The sequence below is a fragment of the Ceratotherium simum genome, chromosome 2 (genome assembly GCF_057802395.1).
Source record: "Ceratotherium simum simum isolate JZ-2026a chromosome 2, ASM5780239v1, whole genome shotgun sequence".
In the NCBI taxonomy this organism is placed as follows: domain Eukaryota; kingdom Metazoa; phylum Chordata; class Mammalia; order Perissodactyla; family Rhinocerotidae; genus Ceratotherium; species Ceratotherium simum.
Window position 1 is genome coordinate 42942737 of NC_141901.1, and position 22304 is coordinate 42965040.

The following is a 22304-nucleotide window of genomic DNA, read 5'->3' on the forward strand; positions in this document are numbered from 1 at the left end:
TGGGTAGCATGGAGGACAGAAGAATTAACCCAGCGTTGATAGGGGTGCAGGAAGGAGGGTCAGGGACGGACTTGGAGCAGATGGTGCCTGGACTGGATCAGGAGGCATGAGGAGGACTTTACCAGCAAAGAGGCATTCCAGGCAGGGGCGGGAATGGGTGATGTCACATCACATCAGAAGTCACCTGAGTTATTTGAGGCACTGAATGTTTTGTTTCTCAGTTTCCTTATCTGTAAAGTGGGAATTATGATAGTACATACCTCATAGGATTATTGTGAAGATTAAATGGATTGATATAAGTAAAGCATTTACAACAGTTCCTGGCACATGGTATAAAAACCCAATAAATCTCAGCTATTATTTTCTATTATTTGTTCTTGTTATTGATTGTTGTTGCTGTTACTGTGTTTGCCAGGCACTGTGCTGGGTCCTGGAAAGGCAGAGATGGATGATCCAGTCTGAGTCCTCAAGGGTTCACAGTCTGGCTGGGGAGCCGGGCACATTTCTGGGGCAGTAATCATGATTTCCACTCACATGTTGCTTGCTGACTATGCACTGCCCTAAGCACTTTACACAGTTTTTCTGTAAACTTTTTATTAAAATATAATACATATTAAGAAAAGTTCACAAATCATAAATATTTTGCATATATTTTTAATCCTCACAACAACACTATAAGGTAGATTCTATTTTTTTTAGGTGGAAGCATTTGAAAATTTTATTTTTAATTGTGGCAAAATACACATAAAATTGACCATCTTAACCATTTATAAGTGTTCAGTTCAGTGATGTTAAGTCCATTCACATTGTTGTGTAACTAATCTCCAGAACTATTATCATCTTGCAACTGAAACTCTATACTCATTAAACAACAACTCCCCTCTCCCCCTGGCAACCACCATTCTACTTTCTGTCTCTACGAGTTTGACTGCTGCAGGTATTTCCTACAGTAGTCAAGTGGTATAAGTGGAATCATATGATATTTGTCTTTTTGTGATTGGCTTATTTCACTTAGTATAACGTCCTCAAGTTTCATCCATGTTGTAGCATGTGTCAGAATTTCCTTTCTTGAATAAAGGCTGAATAATATTCCATTGTATGTATAAACCACATTTTATCTATCCATTCATCCATGGGTGGACACTTGGGTTGCTTCCACATTTTGGCTATTGTGAATAATGCTGTTGTGAACATGGGTGTACGAATACCTTTTTGATACCCTTCTTTCAATTATTTTGGATATATACCCAGAAGTGAAATTTCTGGATCATATGGTAATTCCTTTTTTAATTTTTTCAGAAACCACCAAACTCTTTTTCCATAGTGGCTGCACCATTTTACATTCCCAACAGCAGTGCAGAAGGGTTCCAATTTCTCCACTTCCTCCCCAGGACTTGTTATTTTCTGTTTTCTTTTTTTTTTTTTTTTTTTTGCGAGGAAGATCAGCCCTGAGCTAACATCCATGCCAATCCTCTTCCACTTTATATGGGATGCTGCCACAACATGGCCTGACAAGCAGTGCATCGGTGTGCGCCTGGGATCCGAACCCGGGCTGCCAGCAGTGGAGCGCGCGCACTTAACTGCTACGCCACGGGGCCGGCGCCCCCTTTTTTTTTGATAGTTGCCATTCCAACGCGTATGAGGTGATATCTCATTGTGGTTTTGATTTGCATTTCTCTAAGTGATGTGGAACATCTTTTCGTGTGCTTATTGACCATCTGTATATCTTCTTTGGAGAAACGTCTATTCAAGTACTTTGTCCATTTATCAATAAGATTGTTTGTTTTTTTTGTTGTTGAGTTGTAGAAGTTCTTTAGAAATTCTGGATGTTAACCCCTTATCGCATATATGATCTGCAAGTATTTTCTCCCGTTCTGTAGGTTGAAAGTAGACTCTATTCTAAATCTCTACTTAATAATTGAGGTAACTAAGGAACAGAGAGGGTAAGTAATCGGCCCAAGGTCACACAACTATAAAGTTATTGATATTATAAAGCCCAAAGGGCTCTAGAGTCATGGAAAGAGAGGCTAATCCTTTCTACTTCCTCCAGGAGGCGATGATGGCCTAGGCCCTGGAGAAGCACAGGGTAAATATTTGTTGAATGCGTGGAGGAAGAAGAGAGAGGAATTTTCTCAGCAGAGTCATGTTCTTGTCAGATCACTGGAGCCTGGTGCTCTGGGATCCAGTCTGGCCTCTGACACATCCACACTGGGAAACTCTGGGTGAACCGCTTCACCTTCCTGAGCCTCAGCTCCCATGTCTTTAGACTGGGTGGGTCCTGCACCCTGCCTTCCTGGCAGGCATCCTCTGAGGCTCTTAATAGATTATACGGATGTAAAGTGCTTTGTAACAAGAGAAATGTGCCACATATCTTCAGCCTTAAAGGTTGTTAATCTGAGTGGCATTTTGTTGGGGGTGGGAGGGGCTTGCTTCTCCCGATATCCTGGGGGAATGGGCCACCTCCTTTTCTCCTCTTGGGCAGGAAGCACTTCTGGCTTCTCTAGAGAACTCCTCCCCTTCACCCCAACCCACCTAGATTGGGTTCCTCTTCAGCCCAGTCTCCTGGTGTCAGAGGCACACAATCATCCCGGACAGAGTTGAAGGGTCCCTGCTGTGTTATACAGTGGCTCAGTTTCTCGTCCACGCAGAGGGACCCCAAGCCAGCCTCCATCTCCCTGGGGCACAGGGCACCCCCAGCTTCACAGAGCAGGAGAGCTGTGAAGGAGTGAGGGCAGCAGGAGAGAAATTGATTTAATCCTTTAGCAACACACGTCCCCACAGAGTCCAACCACACACAAAACATCAACAATAATAGAAATACTCCCGTTTTCCTTACTAAAACCCAGCAGCTAGGACAAGTATTCCTAACCTTTTAATGGTCTTTGGACCCTTTTGAGACTCAAATGAAAGCCATGGAGGAACGTGTTTATATGCATACACTCAAAATGATGCATTCAACTTCAGTTCCACTTCAGAGATGCACAGACAGGGCACAATGCACTGGATTAGAATCATCACCAGTAGGGAGGACTTAGGAGTGGGCATCCTGGTTGGCCAAGACAAGGAATGCCAGTGGCCCACAAAAGGAGTCCTCACCATGGTCTCTTCCTGGTTTCTCCTGCTGGGCACTACTGCTGGCAAATGCCTTCCGTCTCCACTCACGCCTCTAACCTCCCCTCTATGAGAAATTTTCATTCTATGCAGTGATTGCCCCATTCACCTGGTTGGGAAACCAGAAACTGCAGCAACCCTGGAAGGGAGAAGCTGCCTCTGACTGTCCGGAGGTGCCGGGCAGCTGGCCAAGCCCAGCTGCTATAAAAGGAAGCCAACACTCAGCCCTGCATATCCTCTGTCAACTCTGTTTTGTGGAGACCTGGTAAGTGGGATTGTCCCTGTCTGCCCCACACTTTGGGCTTCTTTTAGGGAGGGCCAGGGAGTGGAGCAGCCTTCTCTGAGATGGGGAGAGAAATTCAGGGAGGCCTGGACCAAAATCCAGAGCTCCAAGGAAGAGAGTGAGGCAGGGACAAAGAAGGAGCCGAGTCCTCTAGCATTTTCGGTGAGGGCATACTTGTTTCCCAAGCTGGACCTTTCTTGGGCAGAGGGTGAGGGCATAGTGAGAGTTAGCAGGCACTTTGTGTGTGTGTGTGTGTGTGTGTGTGTGTGTGTATGTGTGTGTGTGTGACCCTACCCCCTCCCACACTAGTATCCATATCATCCCACCCTTTCCCATCATAGCCATAGCCATTGCTGGGTTTAGTTATTTGGATGGTGAAGGCCAGGACAAAGCCATGACTTGGGGTAGGAACCTTCTGAATATCCTCCTAGTCTTTACTCTGCTGTGGGCAGAGACACCATCCCACCCTGGGATCCCCATGTGCTCTCTCTTCCAGGTGGACAAATCCTTGGGCACCATGCTGACGGATCTGGAGAACGCCATCAACTCCCTCATTGACGTCTACCACAAGTATTCCCTGATTAAAGGGAATTACCATGCCGTCTACAGGGATGATTTGAAGAAGTTGTTAGAGACAGAGTGCCCTCAGTACTTGAAGGTGAGGAGGGGCTGGTGTGGTCGAAGTTCTCTGTGTGGCTCTGATGAAGTCCTGGGTCACTGCTTCCTCATGCTGCCCTCTGGAGACAGCTAGGCCTCAGCTCTCCCTGAGATCTTTACACTCTGGCTTCTTTCTCCTCAATCTTGACAGAAAAAGGATGCAGACACGTGGTTCAAAGAGTTGGACATCAATGAGGATGGTGCCGTTAACTTCGAGGAGTTCCTCATCCTGGTGATCAAGGTGGGCCTGTTGGCCCATGAAGACATCCACAAGGAGTAGCAGAGCTGTGGCCCCTGGGGCTGGCCCCTGGACTTGTCCCTGCAGAGCAATAAAGTAAATGATACCTCAGGCCTCTCTTGGTCTCTTGCTTTTCTCTTGTGGAATGAGGTTCCTGGCGGGTGGAGGGAGGGTTGGAAAACTCTAAGAGAAGAAATAAAGACTCTCTTGTCTCCCACTCCCCATCTGTGGGAACTTTCAGTGCTTCCCACTGTCTGTTTCCTCCCCATGTTCTCCCCAAACTATTCTTGAGTCTCTTCCAGCTCCAGGGTACTGAGTCATTGGTTCCAGGACTTAAGGATTCTAAAAAGTCCAAGACACTAAAGCTGATGAGTTCCCTACTTGTCTCCCAGTAGGTGATATGGGAACAGGGTGATGTAGGGAAAACTCATAGAGTTCTCTAAACTAAATTTTAATTTCCAGCTAAATGTCTTAGATGTGACTCTTGGGAAATTAGGGAGAAAAGTATGTAGAAGTGTGTGTGTGTGTGTGAGAGAGAGAGAGAGAAAGAGAGACAGAGAGAGAGAGACTGATTGTCTGTGTGGTGTGACTGTAGGTGGATGCTGAGAGTCCCACATTAAGTACACTAACAGCCCCCTGGCCCCACGCTTGTAATTTCTCCTTAGCGATTTTGGAAGCTTTCCTTCTCTCTCTACTCCCAAACTCATTAAATAATAAAGGAATGGGCAGATAGGCCAACACATTAATAAAAGTCAACTCAGAGAATAGCGTACTCAAATGCTGCCCTGAGAGGTGAATGCTCTGGTGATCAGTGAATTATCTAAAATAACCTTCCCATCATTACTCTGGATTGTCCAAGGGCCTGGTCAAATGGGGAGGCCAGCAGGTGGATGCCACTTCTCACCAGAACCCAACCCCCCAAGCTGAGTTTCCATGCTGTGCCTGGGGAAATTTTCTGTCGTTCCCACTTAGGTGATGGGGCCATGGTGTCAGTGATGGAGAAGGGGGTAGGGAGTTCTCACCAGAATCTGTCAACCAGGGTTTTTAACTTGATCTACTACATATCTCTGAAATGGAATTGAAGCTGAATATACTATTTTGAGTGCATGTGTATAAACACATTCCTCCATGGCTATCATCAGATTCTCAAAAGGGTCCAAGGACCCCTAAAAGGTTGGGAAAATTCATCCTAGCTTCTGGGTTTTAGTGAAAAGGGGAGTATTTCTATTACTGTTGTTGTTTTGTGTGTGGTTGGACTTGGTGCAGATGTGTGTTGCTAAAGAACTGAATCAATTTCTCTCCTGCTGCCCACATCCCTTCACAGCTCTCCTGCTCTGTGAAGCTGGGGGTTCCCTGTGTCCTGGGAGATAGAGGCTGGCTTGGGGTCCCTCTGCATGCATGAGGCACCGAGTTGCTGCATCAACACAGCAGGGATCCTTCAACCCTGTCTGGGATGATTGTGTGCCTCTGACTCCAGGAGACTGGGCTGTAGAGGAACCCAACTCCGGGGGGCTGAGGAAGAGGAGAGTTTCTTTGGAGAAGCTGGAAGTGTTTCAGGCCTGAGAGGAGAAGAGGAGGGGACCAATTCCCCCAGGATATCGGGAGGAGCAGGCCCCTCCCACCCCCAACAATATGCCACTCAGATTAACTGGCTTTCAACACTGAAGATTACTCACTCTAGGTGACTGGCCTTTTTGTTTGTAGTAGACTTTGATCATATAAAAATGCAATTGAGCAGGGAAAGGTAACAGCTTAAACCTTTATTCACCAACTAAGGCTTTAATTACCATCCCATTTTATTATCAGCTAACATTTTAGTGAAAATGGTTGGCAGCCAGTGGAGAATTAAGATTGGAATCTAAAATGGGAGGGGGGAGTCTTGTCATCAAACATGGAGTTGGACTTCTGCTGGGCAAGTGGGAAGGCTCAGGGACAGAATTGCTTCCTTTTCAGTTTTCCGGAGGATAGCTTTATCCGTCCCCCAAAGCAAGAGTTTCCACGTAAGGCAGGAGTGTGAATGCACTCCCCGCATTGCAGAAATGGAGATTATGCAGTTTTGAGAGGCATTTTTAAAGGTGAGCTGCTGGCCCAAACGTGGCCCAGGCAAAGATGGAAAAGGTGTATAGGGCTCATCAAAGTGCATCCCAGGCCTCAATCAACATTTAGGGGATATAATGGGAGAATGCGCAAAAGGAGAGACCAACTCAATTCTGCCTCTCAGTTATCCACATGGTGTGGATATGCACATGGTGGTGTGTATGTGTATGTATGTGTGTCTGAATGGGAGTGAGGGCGACATATCCCAGTGCCTTTGATTCTCCTTGAAAATGCACTGTTGGACTTGCTGTTAATGGATTCTTTGGTGGGGAGATTTACCATTGTTAATTCTGCTTGCCTCTAGTTGAAAGTCCAATGAGTCTGCTTTCTCTGAGCCCACTCAGAGAGACCACTGCGAAGGTGGCCCAGAGTGCCCTTTGGAGTTTCGTCATCAGTGATAGGCCACCAGTTTTGAAGAATTGTATTGATCCTGAGCTATCAACAGTTGATACCTGAGCTGGTTGGGCAGGTGAGGTGGCCCAGCTGGCACTGGCAGCCTGGAGAAAGACGTGAAGGTGAGGGAGGAGGCAGCCTTGGAGACTGTAATTTAAAAACAAGACTGTGCCTATTACAGGAACCACTGGGCAGAGTCAGACAGGGCTTGTAGCCCAGAGCAAGGTGATTTGGTTTCCTGTTTCCCCAGCTACAAAAGAAGAACAAGGCAGTGGGAAGTTGAGAAATAAGTAGTTTAGCAGGAAAATTCATGCAATGTTTGAGCCCACAAAAGAGACCTTGTTTCACCAATTGAGGCAGATCTGGCCAGTGAGATTTCCGGGGACTATTAAGAGGACTTGTATGAAATGCTGCTTCTCCACCCAAAGCTCCTGACTTCAGCCAAGTTCCTCATGGTTGTGACAAAAGTCCTCAAGTGCATGGTGAGGATATGGAATTGGGCAGTTAGTGTCTAGTAACTGAAAAAAAGAGCTTATGCCAATGGAACAGCCTTCCCCATACATTCCTCCACTTGGGAGCAAGAACCATTCTGGTTGGGTCCAGATACCAGCCTATCTTCTGGCCTCCTGGCCTGGGGAATTCAGCCTAAATTCAAACGGGCTAAAAAGGGGAGGGAAAGCTATCAACTCTTGTTGGGCTCTTGCTGGGTGTCAGTGGGAAGGGAAAAACCATCTCAAACCTGGAAAAAGACAAAATGGTGATGGCTTAAATCTTTGATTTCATGCTGAATAGAAGCAAGTCCTTGCCTGTGTTAATCTTCCATCATCTGACACTTCTTGGAAATGTAATATGGTTGGCACAGTATATTTGATTAAAAAGTCACAAAAGATAAAGAATTAGAGAGTTTATATCTGCTTGATGGGGTAATATGATTCCATAGCCTGTAGAGATATTAACCTCTAACTGTTATAGTTTTTATCACCCTGTTGAAAGTTAAAAGAGTCTTAGATCTAACTTAAGAATCTTATTTTGGCATTCCATTCCTGACTATCTTTCTATATTCTCAAATATTCTTCAAACTAGCTTTTAAAAAATCTCCTTTGCCAATTATCTCATTAAAGAATTAAAATAAGAATTTTGACATGGGCCCACCCTGTTTGTTGATAATTTTGCTTTTTGGCAGTAGACTTTGGGATCGCCCTATCTCATTTACTTCTTGTAACAACTTACTGAGAGAGGTAATTACTATTTCTGTTTTGCACATGAGACGATTCAGAGAGGTTAAGAACCTTGACCAAATTTACTAATCTGGCAAGTGGCAGAGCAGGATTAGACCCCCACTGCCTCCAGGAAAGAAACCCTGGTTAAGACACAAAGGTGCTCTCTTCTAGCCAGCTTCCATCCTGTGTGCAGAGGACCCAGCCTTCCTCTGCCAGGCTTTCTGGCCTCTGTGTCCTCACCTGCTGCAGGGTCTCTACCATCCACGTGTGAGGAGCAAGGCACAGCAGGTGCCAGAAGGAGCTTCCCTCTTGGGCCCCCGTCCTCTGTCCAGGACTTCACCAGGCATGCCTCAGGGCCTAGACTTCTGTGGGGTTTTTTCCTGGTGTGAGTAATCCTCCTGTCAACGATCATAGAACAAGAAGATTGGCGTTCTGATTTCTCTAAACTTTTAGGCGTTGTCCCAGTAACAATTCCCCCTCCCTTCCAGATTGAAGAGCCGTCTTTCTAGTCTTAGGAGATGTGGAAATTCTCATGTGAACCATTCTCTGATTTGCAAAATCATGGTCTGAACTGACTGCTAAGGTCAATGCATAGACCATTAGGAACCCTTTTGAACTATCTGTACCCATATCCCTCTTTCACTTGACAGGAGCCTCCTCCCCTTCCTCCTGAGTAGGCCTAGTCAGCAGCAGAAAGCGTGGAGCTATCCTGCTGCCAAAGCACATGTAGAGGCTCGTCATCGACCCAGCCCAGCAAAGGCTCCATCCAGGTCAGCTTGCTCAGCAGCTTGTTTGGCTGTGGCACATATTTTGGCAGTGCTTTCTAGAGGGAAATATCTACCCAAAATACGATGCTCTGGATTTCTTTCCTGCTTTGGTCCTAGAACCCTCCATGAGCAGGTGTATCTATTAAGTTGTAATCATAAATATCATACTTAATGGAGAAATGTTGGACATTTCTCCTTAAAGACAGGATGCTTCTGACACAGAGGGGGCAATTTCCCCCTTACTTCTGTTGAATTCTTTTGGCTGGTCTAATAATTAAATTTACACAAGACAGGTTAACAGGAGACAGAAAAACAAATTTAATTTGTGCATATAGAAGTCGCATAGAAATGGGATCTAAGGAGTGACCAAAGCAAGCAGCTTTTATACTTTTTAGACAAAAAACAATAAATTTGTGAAGAATTGAGAAAACAAAGAAACTTAGGCTTTGGGTGCTTAATTAGTGAAGAATCTAAACAGAGTTTGTTTACACAGTCTTTGTGGTCCTGAATTCCCCACCCCTAGAGATCAAGATGTCCCTCTACCTCCTAGTGCAGAGAGGGCACCTTTTCACGTGGGAGATTTATTACTGCTTTCAAGGGGACCCAGAGGAGCTTCAGAGTGCCCTTTCTGCACTGGCTGTTTCTCAAGTAACTTTATTTCAAAATAATCAATGTGGCACATCTTGGGGCAGCCTGCCCTGAGGCCCAACACCCCCATTACCATTTCTGTTTAACATTTGCATTGGAGGCCCCAGCTGGTGTTATAGGACAAGAAAAATTAAGTGAGAAGTAACGGGAGCTCTGGAGGCATTGGATGCATGAAGTAAATGAATTCCTCGCTGAGCACTCTCGTTTCTGCATTTCATTGCCTCCTTCATTTCTCTTTCTGATAACTGCTACTTTTGCAGATTTTTTAGGAATGTGCCCCAGCCAAGTTGGACTAGTTCTTCCCCTGAGTCTATTACTGTCTTCACTGGAGAACACATTTGCTTGCCAGTAACTCTCAGTTTTCTCCGTAGGCTGAATGGGCTTTTCCACAGCCTGCATCTGGAACACCAGGCTTGGAGCAGGACAGGTGGTACCACACTCTAGGACTCTGGAGACATCAGCTACTCTGAGTCTCCTCCTCTAGGACAAGGTTCAGAGATTTAGAAATTCACAGTCTGAGGCAGGGACCTCAACAATCATTTCTGATGCGCTTCCCTCTTCTGATATCTGTTCTGGGTCTCACAGAGAATTCACTTTTCAACAAATTCAAAAACCACTTTACTTGCCTTCTTTTTCCTCTAGAATATTCTGCCCACCTCTCTGTGCTGTCCAAGGGTTTGGAAGTGTCCTGTAGGAATCCTTTAAGTCCAGCTCATCCCAGCACTGACATGTGATAGTCAACATCATATCCAGCCCTATCCACCAACCTTGTTGCTCCATTGCAGCTAGTGTCCCAGAAAGCAGCTGGCTCCAATTCTGGGGGATTCAATTGATTTGTGAGACAGATAGGAGTCTTCCACAGAACCCCAAGTGCAATAGGTATGGTTTGATTAATCACATATAGTCACGTGTTTTCATTTTCCAAGTTAGTCGCTCAAGCTCCCACATCTCCCATTAGGAAGAAGCCTAGTAACTTCTTCTTGAGCCAAGGGCTCCCTCAGGCCAGTGGAGGTCTGGGGATCAATTCTGCTCTCATGAACTGGGGGACAGACAGCAGCAGCCTCTTGTGGTTGCTTCTGTTTGCTATAGGACTGATGTTGAAGACCATCCACAAAATTCTGTAGAGGATGCTTGTCCATCCAGCTACTGGGATGCCTCTAGAAAGCCCAGGCTCAGTGGTGCTCTGTGGTGGGAACAAGTTCTGCTCTTTTGAGTTCCTATTCTGATGCTCAGGCATTGTTACCCAAAACACACAGAAGGCTGGGTCTGGAAGAGTTTCCATCAGCAGCTCTTACTGTCCTCGTGTCTCCTTTGTCACTGGCGTGATCTACCCTTACCCTCACAGTAATTTGACTTCAGGAAACTTTTGCTGCTGATGGATCCAGGGGTGCCGATACGTCTCTCTTACATCATCTCTCCAGGAGATTTCTTTTCCCCCAATTGGCCAACAGCGCTGCTGACTACACACTGGGGGTCAGAGGGCAGCCATCTCAACACCACTGCCCAACAGAGAAAAACAGAACTGCTTCAAGATAGCTCTCTGCCTCACCTCTTCTGAAAAACTTGCTGCAATTCTCTCACCAACGAAACCATTCCCAGCTGGTCAAGCATCTGTTTATATCTGCCAGTAGAGGATCTCTGTTATAAACCCTCATTGCCCCAAAATGTCTATGCAGTCCTTTTAAAAAAAGAAAAAAACCCCTAAAAAATAGCTGTATTGAGATATAGTTTACATATCACACAATTCACCCATTTAGAATATTGTACAGTTCTTTTAAGAGGATAGTCAAGTCTTTCCAAAATCTATTCTGCAAGCACAAGGAAAGGTATGCCTTCCCAGAAACCAGCTCACTGTGAAGGTGGATTCTCCTGGGGCACCCCAGGAACCCTGCAGGGACCCTGAATGAGGAATGGATTACCTGCCACCTCCTTCAGGGAACAAATTGCTTACATTGATACACCAACCCCAACACCTGCCACTTCAGAGCTGGGGCCCATGCTCTGGCTGGGCTCCCACTCCATCTAGGTGGTGTTTCTGATGGTCCCGGCCTCCCTGTTGGTGAACAGCTCCTGTTTTAAGCTTTAAGCCAGTGGTGTGGTATTTTGGAGTTGGACACAGTGTGGGCTGATCCCCAGACCATGTCTTCTCCAGCACCTCCTCATCTGCAGGGTCATGGGCTTCCCCAGTTCTGGGGCTCCCACAGGCTGGGAAGGGGTGGCCCTTGTTCTCTACTGAGGAAACTCTCCCTCTCCTCATTCTCTGTGGGGGGATGTGATCTAGGGGAGCAGAGACCTCCACTGAATTCCTTTTGGAAGGAATTCCAAATGGGAGAGGTGTCTGACCATCTCTCCCTGCCCTGAGTTTTTACCACCTTCCCCTAGTGTTTCTGCAGCTGAGGGCAGGTGGAGGCCCTTGTATTAACTAAGCTGAATCCTTGTGGGGTGGGGAGCTCCGTGCTCTCATCTCCTGTGGGCATTAGCCTTAATCTCTGGAATGCTAATGGCAGATATACAGAGTGGGGTGAAGTCACCAGAAAATGGCCATCTTTCCCATAAGTCAAGTGAAAGGATGGCCATTTTCTTTTTCAAGGCTTTTAGAGGTTGTCTCAGAAACAATCCCATCTGAGACCTTCAAGCTTTAGAAGTTCCCACTGGATTGATGGTCTGATTAAAACTTTTGGACAGATTTTTGGGACCCCTCTCCCTGGTCTAACAGGTGAATCTAGCAAGCAAACTGCATAGGCTTTAAGTCAGTACAATAAAATCCATGCTGTACTGTGAAGCAGCTGTGCAGGCCATCTTCAGCCTGTGTCAAAATGACCTTGCAACCCCACACCTCACGACCAAAGACGCCAGCTGGACAGATCCACAACAGGAAAAGGTAAAGGAGTACCTCACTCTCACATTTCCCAGTGGCGTTTCTTAGATACTGAGGGAATAATTAATGACCCTTGTCCTTGCCTCCCGTCACACATAGACAATGTCAGCATCTCTGAACATGTTTGATGTATAACCAAGACATTCTTGTTTATGTTATCTTCAATGTATCATCCAGAGAAGAGTCCAGATGTACCCTTATCCCCTCTTTTTGAAATCTAGTTGTAAGTTTTTTCTTTTCCTCTTCCCTGCATGTACACTGTTTTATGAAAGAGATATAAGCTGCACTTAAAGTCACACCCCTCAGAGCAGTTCCATCTGAGTGCTCTGTTGAAGTGTCTTCCTGGAGTTTGAACTCCTTAAGCTGATTATTGAATAAACTCCTTCGTTAGCATCACCTAGACTCTTTATATCAGTTGACAAACTGGTGAACACAAAGGGTCCCAGAGGGACTGCCTGAGACCACCTAGAGCATCGAGAGGACCTGGTGCTGTGGTACCATCAAGGCCCTTTGCGCCCAACCAGCTCCCCAGAGCTCCAATCGTGGCAAAGTCAGTCATTCCTGGGTCTCAGGTCTCCCAATTAATGGTTGAAGGTCCTTGAATTTATTCAACAATTGTTTATAATTGTCCAGGTGGGATAGGTTGTCCTCTGTGTTAGCTGAGAAGGGAATTCCAAACTTGGTGCTCAGGTTTTCTGGCCTTTTGAGCCAAGGGAAATAAAAGAGAAGATAGTTGGTGGCTAACGTCAGAGTTTTCCCCTACTGCCTCTCTTGACAATCAGAAACTGGTTCAGCTTGCCAAAATCAAACTATTCATGAATGAGGGCCAGCTTCAGCTGACTCCAAAGAATTTTCCTCAATTGAGGGTTAGTTTCAGCTAACTCTGAAGAAAAGGGACACTTGTTCCCTCTGGCTGGCATTGGCCAGTGTCTCTGGGTGGCCAGGGGCCAAACGGAGGTGTCTGAGATCAATTGTCAAGATGTGTAGTGGTCCCACAGGTAACTCCAAACCACGTAATTAAACAACTCCGCTTATCTGGGGATGCACTATAAGGTTGATTTCCAGTGCTCTGAACTCCTATGATTGTGTTTGTTAGACAATTGGCAGGAGAAACTAAGGCACATAAGAGGGCAGAACTGGCTCTTTGTTGACTCTTTGAGGAGCTACATCCAAAAGCAGCACACTTCCAATCCACCACACTAAATCACTAGTTTGACTTGCTGAACCAGAATGGGAAATGAAACATCAAAACCTGGTAACTATGGGACATCTGACAGCCAGCCACCAGCTAGTAGTTGGCCAATTTCATGTTCAATACTTATAGAGCACAAATGTGCAAATGGTTCCCTAAATGGAGGATATTACCAAAAGAGATCTCACTTTATAATGACCATTCTGGGGAACTTTTGTTTCAGACCCACCTTAAGGGGTCGCCCTTAAAAGAGAGGATTCAAAACCTCTCAGAGACAATGGAATGCATTCTTTGATTAATATCCGGAAGCATCTAAAGGACAAAATAGCTTCAAAAATCCCTCTAAAAAGGATCCTTACAGAAAAAACAAAGGAAAGAATCTTTAGCAAACATCTTTAGCCACCTGAGCAAATAAACTTAACTTAGTCCATCTGTCAGAAAAACAATTTGGACCCAACTATTATTTTAAGTTATGTACCCGAGACATGGCTAAAATTTTAAAGATCTCTGTCTGTATGTTTATGTATGTAAGTCTCTCTCTTTATATTTGTCTGCCTCTTGATGGTATAATTTCTAAAGGAGCTCTATTTAATTGGCTTAAAGTAAGCACTAGTATAAATTATTTCTAAATGTAATAGAAATTAACATAAAAGTCTTTCAAGTTAACCTGATATAAAATGATCTTTGGTAAATGAAAGGTTGTTTAAGTTGTTGGTTTGATTGAAATAGACATGTTTTCAGAGTTATCAACATTGGATATGATACAGACATATTATCTCTGTTACAAAATTTGTCATTAAAAATATTAACTTAGAATAACAGCTGATTTTGTCTAATGTCTCGTAAAGCTTTTGTATGCAATCTAAATATAATTATGGGGAACAAGTAAACTAAATGGATGTAAAAAGGATAAAAGTTTTTGGGATGAACTTTTTAATAATAATTATTTGTTACAGTGTGTGTTCTTAAAATACCTTCAAAATCTTTTTGGTAACTTAAAACTTTAGAGTTTTGCTAACTTAAGTTAAATGATAAAAATTTATTTAGTATCTAGGTCATTTCCACATAAGATAAAATATTAAAATTAATTACTAAGCATAGATTTGTCTGCCTTTGGCTTCTTATCTCAGAGGAACTGGAAGATGCTTGGATTTATTGATGAACATGTCTTGTGGGGGAATTTTCTATGAGAAAGTACGTGTTTCTATATACAAAGAGAGTAAGATGTTTGTTTTCAGTAAAGAAGGTATAAAGAATAGAGATATTTTTGTTTGTTTTGTTAAGAAAGGTAAATTCGTCCTAAAGTTCTAGGAAAGAAAAAAGGAAAGAAGGCATGGGACAAATTCTGAATGTAAAAAGCAAGTGACAGAAAGTTTGTGGAAGTAAAACTCTGAAGAAAGAGTTTTGTGCATGGTCCAATTTGCTGAGATTAAAATGAATTTAATTATGTGAATAAGTTTCAGTATCAAAAGTAAGCTGGTGCAAAATTAGCACTTGGCTTTCTCTCAAAAGGGATAATCTTGTTGAACTTTTGGTCTGCTCTCGATAAAAAGGTTATAAAAGGTTTTTCTTTACCTTTGAATAAGTCTACCTGAAAGACAGAAAATCAATGTTTTGTTAAAATAATTTCCTATGTTCAAAAACACTGAGGTCTCTCTAGTAAGGTTGTTTTTTTTTTTTTTTTTTTTTTGCCTTTAACATCTTCTATTTTCACCTTGATTAAATGCATAACTAAACATAGTTTCCTATTTGACCAGGTGTTTTAAAACCTTTTGATATTTTTGACAAACTTCCCCCATAATTAAAGTCTTTCTTTTGACTTGAAAAAGAACGTTAAAATTTTCCAATCAGCCCTAGGACTTCTTTTTTTTTTTTTTTTTTTTTTTTTAGATTTTATTTATTTATTTTCCCCCCAAAGCCCCAGTAGATGGTTGTATGTCATAGCTGCACATCCTTCCAGTTGGTGTATGTGGGACGCGGCCCCAGCATGGCCGGAGAAGCGGTGGGCGCCGGGGATCCGAACCCGGGCTGCCAGCAGCAGAGCGCTTGCACTTAACCGCTAAGCCATGGGGCCGGCCCTGCCCTAGGACTTCTCAAAGAATTTGTTCTCTCTTCCTATTAAGAGGGAAGTATTAAACTAATTAAATTCAGTTGGTATGTTAAATTACATGGAAAACATTATCAAAGAAGTGATGATAAACCCTCTTAGGTTATAGTGCATAAGTAAATGTTATTAATATAAGTACTTTAAAAATTATATAATATTCCTAAAATTCTGATCTGTCCTGGTTATCAGTCATAATTCTAGTTATTATCTTAAAATGTTATATGTCAAAGAAATAACCAAATTGCTTTGTTAATTGCCATTTTTAAGTCTTTTGTCATTTACAGACATTTATGGTTTTACTCTGATGCTTTTGCCAGTGTGTCTCATCTCCAGAGAGATTCATGGAAAGGACTCTGACAGTTACTCTAAAATACAGGTTTCTGATAAACTTTCAGATCATAAAACTAAACTAAATTAAAAAATTACAGAACCATAATGGAGAAACTGATGGCTTCATAAACTGCTAACAAAAAACAATTGAGGATTTTTTTTAGAACTGACTAGATACTGCAGGAACTAGGTGCCTAACTTTTCCCTTATTGCTCAACCTTTTATATATATTACTTAAATCTGACCAGTCTTATTTGATTAAATGAACACCAGAAGGAGAAAAAAGCCATAAACACCTTAAAGTCCATCTTGGCTCAGGCACCAACTTTAGGTCACCCTAATTTCAACTTGCCATTTTCTCTCTTTGTGCATGAAGATAAAGGAAATGCCTTAGGTGCATATTAACTCAAGAATATGATGATCAGCGTCGACCTATAAGTTATTATAGTCAGCAATTAGACTTGGTAGCAAAAGGACTTCCACCATGTATGAGGTCTATTTCAGCAACAGCTCCCTTGTGCAAGGCTACTAATGAAATGATCATGGGATCTCCTTTAGCTATTTTTACTCCTCATTCAGTTGAAGCCTTGTTAAATTCTCATCACACTCAACATTATTCTGTGAGTTTATTAACTTCTCATGAAACTGTTTTGTTTTCTCCTAATGTAACTTTGCTTAGGTGTAACAGGTTAAATCCAATCACCTTGCTCCCAGGGGATGTTGAATCAATGAAATTTGATCATGACTGCATAAAATTAACTGACCAGCTTTTGAGCCCTAGGGATGAGTTACACGAAAGTCCTGTAACTAACGTTGACTTTATATTATTCACAGATGGCTCATACTTGTGAGGACTTACCAGGAAATATCAAGCCAGATATTCTGTGGTTTCTCCAGTCACCATTCTTGAGAGTGCTCCCTTTCCAGATGCTTGTTCAACACAACAAGCTGAACTTGTTGCACTGACTAGAGCCTGTCATTTGGCTAAAGGAAACTTCAAATATTTTTACTGACATTATATATATATGTTTGGAATATCCCATGGTTTGGGGATGCTCTAAAAACAAAGGTTCTTTAACCTCTACTTGGATACATATTTAAAAAAGTGAAAAATGTCACTGCTCTGTTAAAAGCCATGTCACTCCCTAAGAAATTGACAGTAATTAAAGTACAAGGTCAGTCCAAGGTGGGCACTTTAGAAACTAAAACATCAACAACAACAAATCCACCGCCCCCCCCAAAAAAACCAAGTTAACATATCAGGCAGCTAAGGAAGCTGCCTCACAAATAGTGAGCCCGTAAATCAAATACTCACGTACAACTCTAAAACCTGGAGTCTAGGATCCATCCTACGCAAACCTGTTCTAAATCTTCCTATTAATTCTAACTTCCCAGGATACATCTCTTTTATAGGGCATGCCCTGGGGAAAACCTCCAGGGAAATTCTTCTGGGGGACAATTTTGGGAGAGAAATGATAAAAACTGTGTTTATAATTGTAATTTTGATCATATTAATTATCATGTTGTTCCAGTGTTATACCAGATGTTGAAGGAGTCAACAACAGGACAAGGCCCAGATCTTGTTAGCTAGGAAGGTGGAAGTGATCTGGAATGTGTTTTTAATAAATGACATGTAAGATAGGTAAGGAAATAAGGGGTACCCCACCATGTTGGAGAAAAACCAAAGGACCACCTTATCGTTCATGAATGCAACCATGGGTTGATAATGACCAAAAGAGGGGATTGTGGACAGATTTTTGCGACCCCTCTTCCTGGTCTAACAGGTGAATTTAGCAAGCAAACTGCATAGGCTTTAAGTCAGTACAATAAAATCCATGCTGTGCTGTGAAGCAGCTGGGAAGGCTATCTTCAGCCTGTGTCAAAATGACCTTGCAACCCCTCATGTCAGGACTGAAGACACCAGCTGGACAGATCCACAATAGCAAAAGATAAAGGGGTATCTCGTTTCCCAGCCACATTTCTTAGAGATTGAGGGAATAATTAATGACCCTGGTCCTTGCCTTTCTCCACACATAGACGACGTCAGCATCTCTGAACTCATTTGATGTATAACCAAGACATTCTTGTTTATGTTACTTTCAATGTATAGTCTAGAGAAAAGCCTAGATGCACTCTACCCTTTTTTTTTGTTTTGACATATATGAAATCCAGTTGTAAGTTTTTTTTTTCTTTTCCTCTTCCCTGCATGTGCGCTGTTTGTGAAAGAGATGTAAGCTGCACTTAAACTCACACACCTGGGAGCAGTTCCATCAACGTGCTCCGTTGAACTGTTTTCCTGGGGTTCAAACTCCTCACGCTGATTATTGAATAAACTCCTTCGCTAATATCACCTGGACTCTTTATTTCAATAGAGAAACTCAACGTTCCAGTTGGTGCCTTGGGCTGTACAGGGCCCTTGTTGTGGAACCAGGGTCGTGTTGCCTGCCGCATGATTATGCCAATCACCGAGATGATGAGTTTGCAAAAAGAAAGGATTTAATCACAAGGTGGCCAAGTAAGGAGGCAGGAGAATCAATCTCAGATCCACCTCCTCAAAAATGGAGACTCACAGATATTTATGGGATAAAAGGGCGGGGTGGTCTGAAGTGTGGGAATAGATGATTAGAGGTAAGGAGAAGTGAGGTAGTTAATGATCTGTACATAGGAAGCATATGCACAAAATGGCGGTGATACCATGATCTGAGGGTGGAGTTTCCTTGACATCAAAAAGATCACTGGTTGAGCATTTGGGAAGGCCCAGTTGATGGGTTGGTGGTCTCAACCAGCCTGAACTAGACAAGGAGTCGACTCTCAGTTCCTGAAAAACTCAAGCACTCCAGCCATTACCATGGTGACCCAAGCCTCAGAGATGTTATCCATAGGGTTGGTTTTAATAATGCATTATCTAACCACTTTTGCAAAAGACAACTGAGTATAGTTAAAGCAGTTGGTCCCTGGTTTCACCCTTAGTTGCTTTCTCAAATGAGCTGTGTCCCTCTCTTTTCCCTCTTGCTATGGACCAGAGCCTTCTCCTCCATTCTGGAATCAGCCTCATGACTTCAGTAGAGCTGGAAACCCTCAGCACCAAGCCCTTTGCTCAGGGGGGCCCCGCCATGACTTGGCCTGGCTAAGCCTGCCTGGTGCACCATTGGGCTCTGGCACTTTCTCCAGGAGCTTTCCGGAGCACAGGATCTATCAGCATCAGTGTTCTTCCCAGGTTTCTATGGAATCCCACTGAACCCATAACTCTACATAGCTCCAAGCACACATTGCGTGGCCTGTGTCTCCACCTTACCAGGGAGCCTATTTGTTACCGAGCCCCAAGGGACCCATGACCCGCAAGTGGATCTTTTTGCCTGGAGCCCCCTGTGCCAATAGAACGAGACCAGGTTCGGAATAGCAGAGTAGAAACATTATTCATTGATCGATGAACAGAGGAGGCAGAGCTCGTGCTCTAAAACACCTCCCAGAAGAGAAGGTGAGCAGGGTTCTCATGGGATGTGAAGGGGAGTGGTCTCTGTGTCATCACTCAGGGTGGGGCATTTGGGGCATGCACAGATCTTCCCTTCTAGCACACAGCACCTTTTGCACACATTTTCTTTTTCGCATGGCACCCCATCACCATTTTGGACCCTTCTGGTTTGGATTTGTTCTGCCATTTGGCTACCTGGCGTCATTCTGCCTTGGTTCCCATAAGCAAGCACAACTTAAAAACAAAGCATTAGCCCTGAAAAACGTTTTAGGGACTTCTCTGGGTGACATATTCAGAGTCTGTCTTCCTCTCAGACTGTAAGCTCGGTGAGGGTGGGGCTGTGTCTGTCCTGCTCATGTCTGCCTCCCCCAGTGCCTGGCCAGCCAGTGAATAGCAGATGTGAAGGACTAGAAAGTGTTTTCCGGGTGAAGGAACTCACACTCCCCTCTCTCGTCTCCATTCTTAACTAAATTCCATACTTTATTCAGATTTGCTTAGTTTTAAGTCAATGTCCTTTTTCTGTTCCAGGATTCCATGTTCACTTTGATTGTTTTTATTATCATTTTTACTGTAATAGACACTCAGCCAATACCTCACCCCAATCCTCTTTCCAAGTAGCTGTCATCCAGGCAGTAAAATTTGTTCCCTTAGCCTTTTCTTCAGAAAAAAGGACAGATTAAATCCTGTCTCAGAGTTGAGAAATGTGTGGAGCACCTGTGTGTGTGTGGGTGGTGTGGGGTGGGGTTGGGGTTCTGTTTCAGGTTGAGCAGGAGGGGGGCAAGTGTGATGGGTGCAATCTGCTCATGCTGCAGTGAAAGCCACAGGTTTGAAGCTTCTCTTGAGCAACAGAGCACTGCCCAGCAATTGCCTCAAGATGAATCAGAGAGATTTCTTCACTCAAGGTCGAAGGTGAAGCCTAGAGTGCCTTATAAAAACTTCCCTGGCTCAGTGCTCCTCACCAGTGCTGGCTTCTTGCTACAGCTCCACTCTCCTGTGCATTGAGAGGTAAGTGTCCTCTCCTTGGCTGGGTCTTCAGGGGGTCCACAGGGTGGTGATTGCAGGTGGCCCATTTGCAGACTGTTGGAAGGTACAATCCTCCACTTGCTGGAGCACCTCTGGGCTGACTGCATTTTGGACCCAAGGAGAGCAGCTCCTGCTGTGCTAGGTGAACCCAGTCCCAAGACCTTGGGGTAGCAAAGGTGGGTGGGTTGGTAAACGTCTGTAAGGGACCTGTAGCCAAAGTACCATCACCTGGGGAAAGGGAAGAGCCTGGCCAAACACCAAACCCTTCCCAGGTGAGCTTGAGTGAACAATGCCCTCCAAATCATACTCCCTAGGAAATAGGGGACAAGGAACAATGTGGCAATTGGGGCTGATTCCTTTAGACTTTAGATGGTATTTTATGTTCTTCTCCCCCCATCCTATTTACAAATGAAAAATTCATCATGGGTCAAACACAGAGCAGTGAGAACACAAAGCATGTATAGGGGAAGTCATCTCTTGTCTAAACCCTTGATGTAGAAAGAAAGGAGAGTGGGGATGTAGGGGGTAGGGGAGAAATTACCTAGACCCTTCTTGCCTCCTGAAGGTTAACCTGAGATTGAGAAGATGACTAAGCTGGAAGACCACCTGGAGGGCATCATCAACATCTTCCACCAGTACTCAGTTCGGGTGGGGCATTATGACACGCTCTCCAAGGGTGAGCTGAAGCAGCTGATCAAAAGGGAACTTCCAAACACACTCGAGGTAGGTGATGCCCCTCTCATCCAAACTTGCCCACCCCCCTGCACTGAAGGCAGTGGCAAGGCCTGAAGGATGATGGTGGGACAAGGACTGGGGTGGGGCCGGCCCCAGTTTGAGCTCCCAAGGATGTTCCCCCCTTGCTGTGGGAGAGGGGTGCTGTCTCCCTCTCTTGATAACTCACACTATCACCTTAGGATCTGCTCTCTTCTCCTCTGTGGAACAGTTCCTCACCTGTAGAGTGAAGAGAGTCAGGGCAGGGAGGGGGAGGGTCTGATTAGTGAACTGCAGAGCACATTCCAGATCAAGACTTGTATGGTTCTAGGATGGCTCATGACTTGTTGCTTCTCTCCATCTTCTGTTTTGTCACACTGGATTATCCAGCACAGTTTTGGATAATGAGTCAATGTTCCTGGGCCTGCCTAAGTTGATCTCTGAGGAATGAGAGGTCTGGAGAAAGGGAGAGGAAGAATCTGAGTTCACTGTCTCTGTTCTCCCCTTCTCCCAGAATACCAAAGACCAACCTACCATTGACAAAATATTCCAAAATCTGGATGCTGATAAAGATGGCCAGGTCACCTTTAAGGAATTCATAATCCTGGTGGCCGAGGTGCTGGAGACTGCCCATGAGAACATCCACAAAGAGTAAGAAGCTCTGAGGGGCTTTTTCCCAGCAATGTCCCCAAGAAGATGTTTCGTTCTCCTCACCCAAGTCCAGCCTTGCCTGAGGGAAGTGAGAGTTAATAAATGTACTCTTGAAATGTTCTTTACAGTGTCTGTGCACTTTGTTCTTTACATGCCCATGGTCCCAAGCTTGATCACATTTCACTCGTGCTGTTCTGACGGGCCTCATTCAGACCCTTGAGACCCCCACTCTGTTTCTTCATTTGTTCACCAAGTACTTATTAAATGTCCACTATTTGTTCATCTATTCATTCATTCAACAAATATTCACTGAGCATCGATGATAGTGAAGGGGAGGAAGACTATCTTCTACCCAGAAAGGAGAGGGTCCTTTCTGGCTGGGGTACAAATTAAATTGACATGAGACAAAATAACAGGAGAAAATCAAACAAAGCTTTATAACATGTATACATGGGAGAGACCCGGAAAAACTGGGTAGCTCGACAAAATGGCAGAGGTTCTCATCTTAAATACTATCTTCTGCTAA

The 22304-nt window shown here is 44.1% G+C and overlaps 2 protein-coding genes across 2 annotated transcripts; both read left to right on the forward strand.

Moving 5' to 3' along the window:
* The first annotated feature begins 3270 nt into the window (after positions 1 to 3270).
* S100A8 (S100 calcium binding protein A8) lies at positions 3271 to 4400 on the forward strand. Its single transcript, XM_014791739.2, has 3 exons — positions 3271 to 3376; positions 3891 to 4052; positions 4203 to 4400. The coding sequence occupies exons 2-3, from the start codon at positions 3912 to 3914 to the stop codon at positions 4329 to 4331; spliced, it is 270 nt and encodes an 89-aa protein (XP_014647225.2). The 5' UTR covers positions 3271 to 3376; positions 3891 to 3911; the 3' UTR covers positions 4332 to 4400.
* A 15895-nt stretch (positions 4401 to 20295) lies between these two features.
* On the forward strand, positions 20296 to 21898 carry LOC101391597 (protein S100-A12). Its single transcript, XM_004436051.3, has 3 exons — positions 20296 to 20398; positions 20982 to 21139; positions 21642 to 21898. Exons 2-3 carry the CDS (start codon positions 21002 to 21004, stop codon positions 21780 to 21782), a joined length of 279 nt encoding a protein of 92 aa, XP_004436108.1. The 5' UTR covers positions 20296 to 20398; positions 20982 to 21001; the 3' UTR covers positions 21783 to 21898.
* The last annotated feature ends 406 nt before the right edge of the window (positions 21899 to 22304 follow it).

Bases quoted from the DNA above. Each gene is read 5' to 3' on its own strand.
- LOC101391597 (XM_004436051.3), top strand. From the start codon at position 21,002: ATGACTAAGCTGGAAGACCACCTGGAGGGCATCATCAACATCTTCCAC. The intron at 21,140-21,641 runs GTAGGTGATGCC...CCCTTCTCCCAG, and splicing joins AACTTCCAAACACACTCGAG to AATACCAAAGACCAACCTAC.
- S100A8 (XM_014791739.2), top strand. From the start codon at position 3,912: ATGCTGACGGATCTGGAGAACGCCATCAACTCCCTCATTGACGTCTAC. The intron at 4,053-4,202 runs GTGAGGAGGGGC...CAATCTTGACAG, and splicing joins AGTGCCCTCAGTACTTGAAG to AAAAAGGATGCAGACACGTG.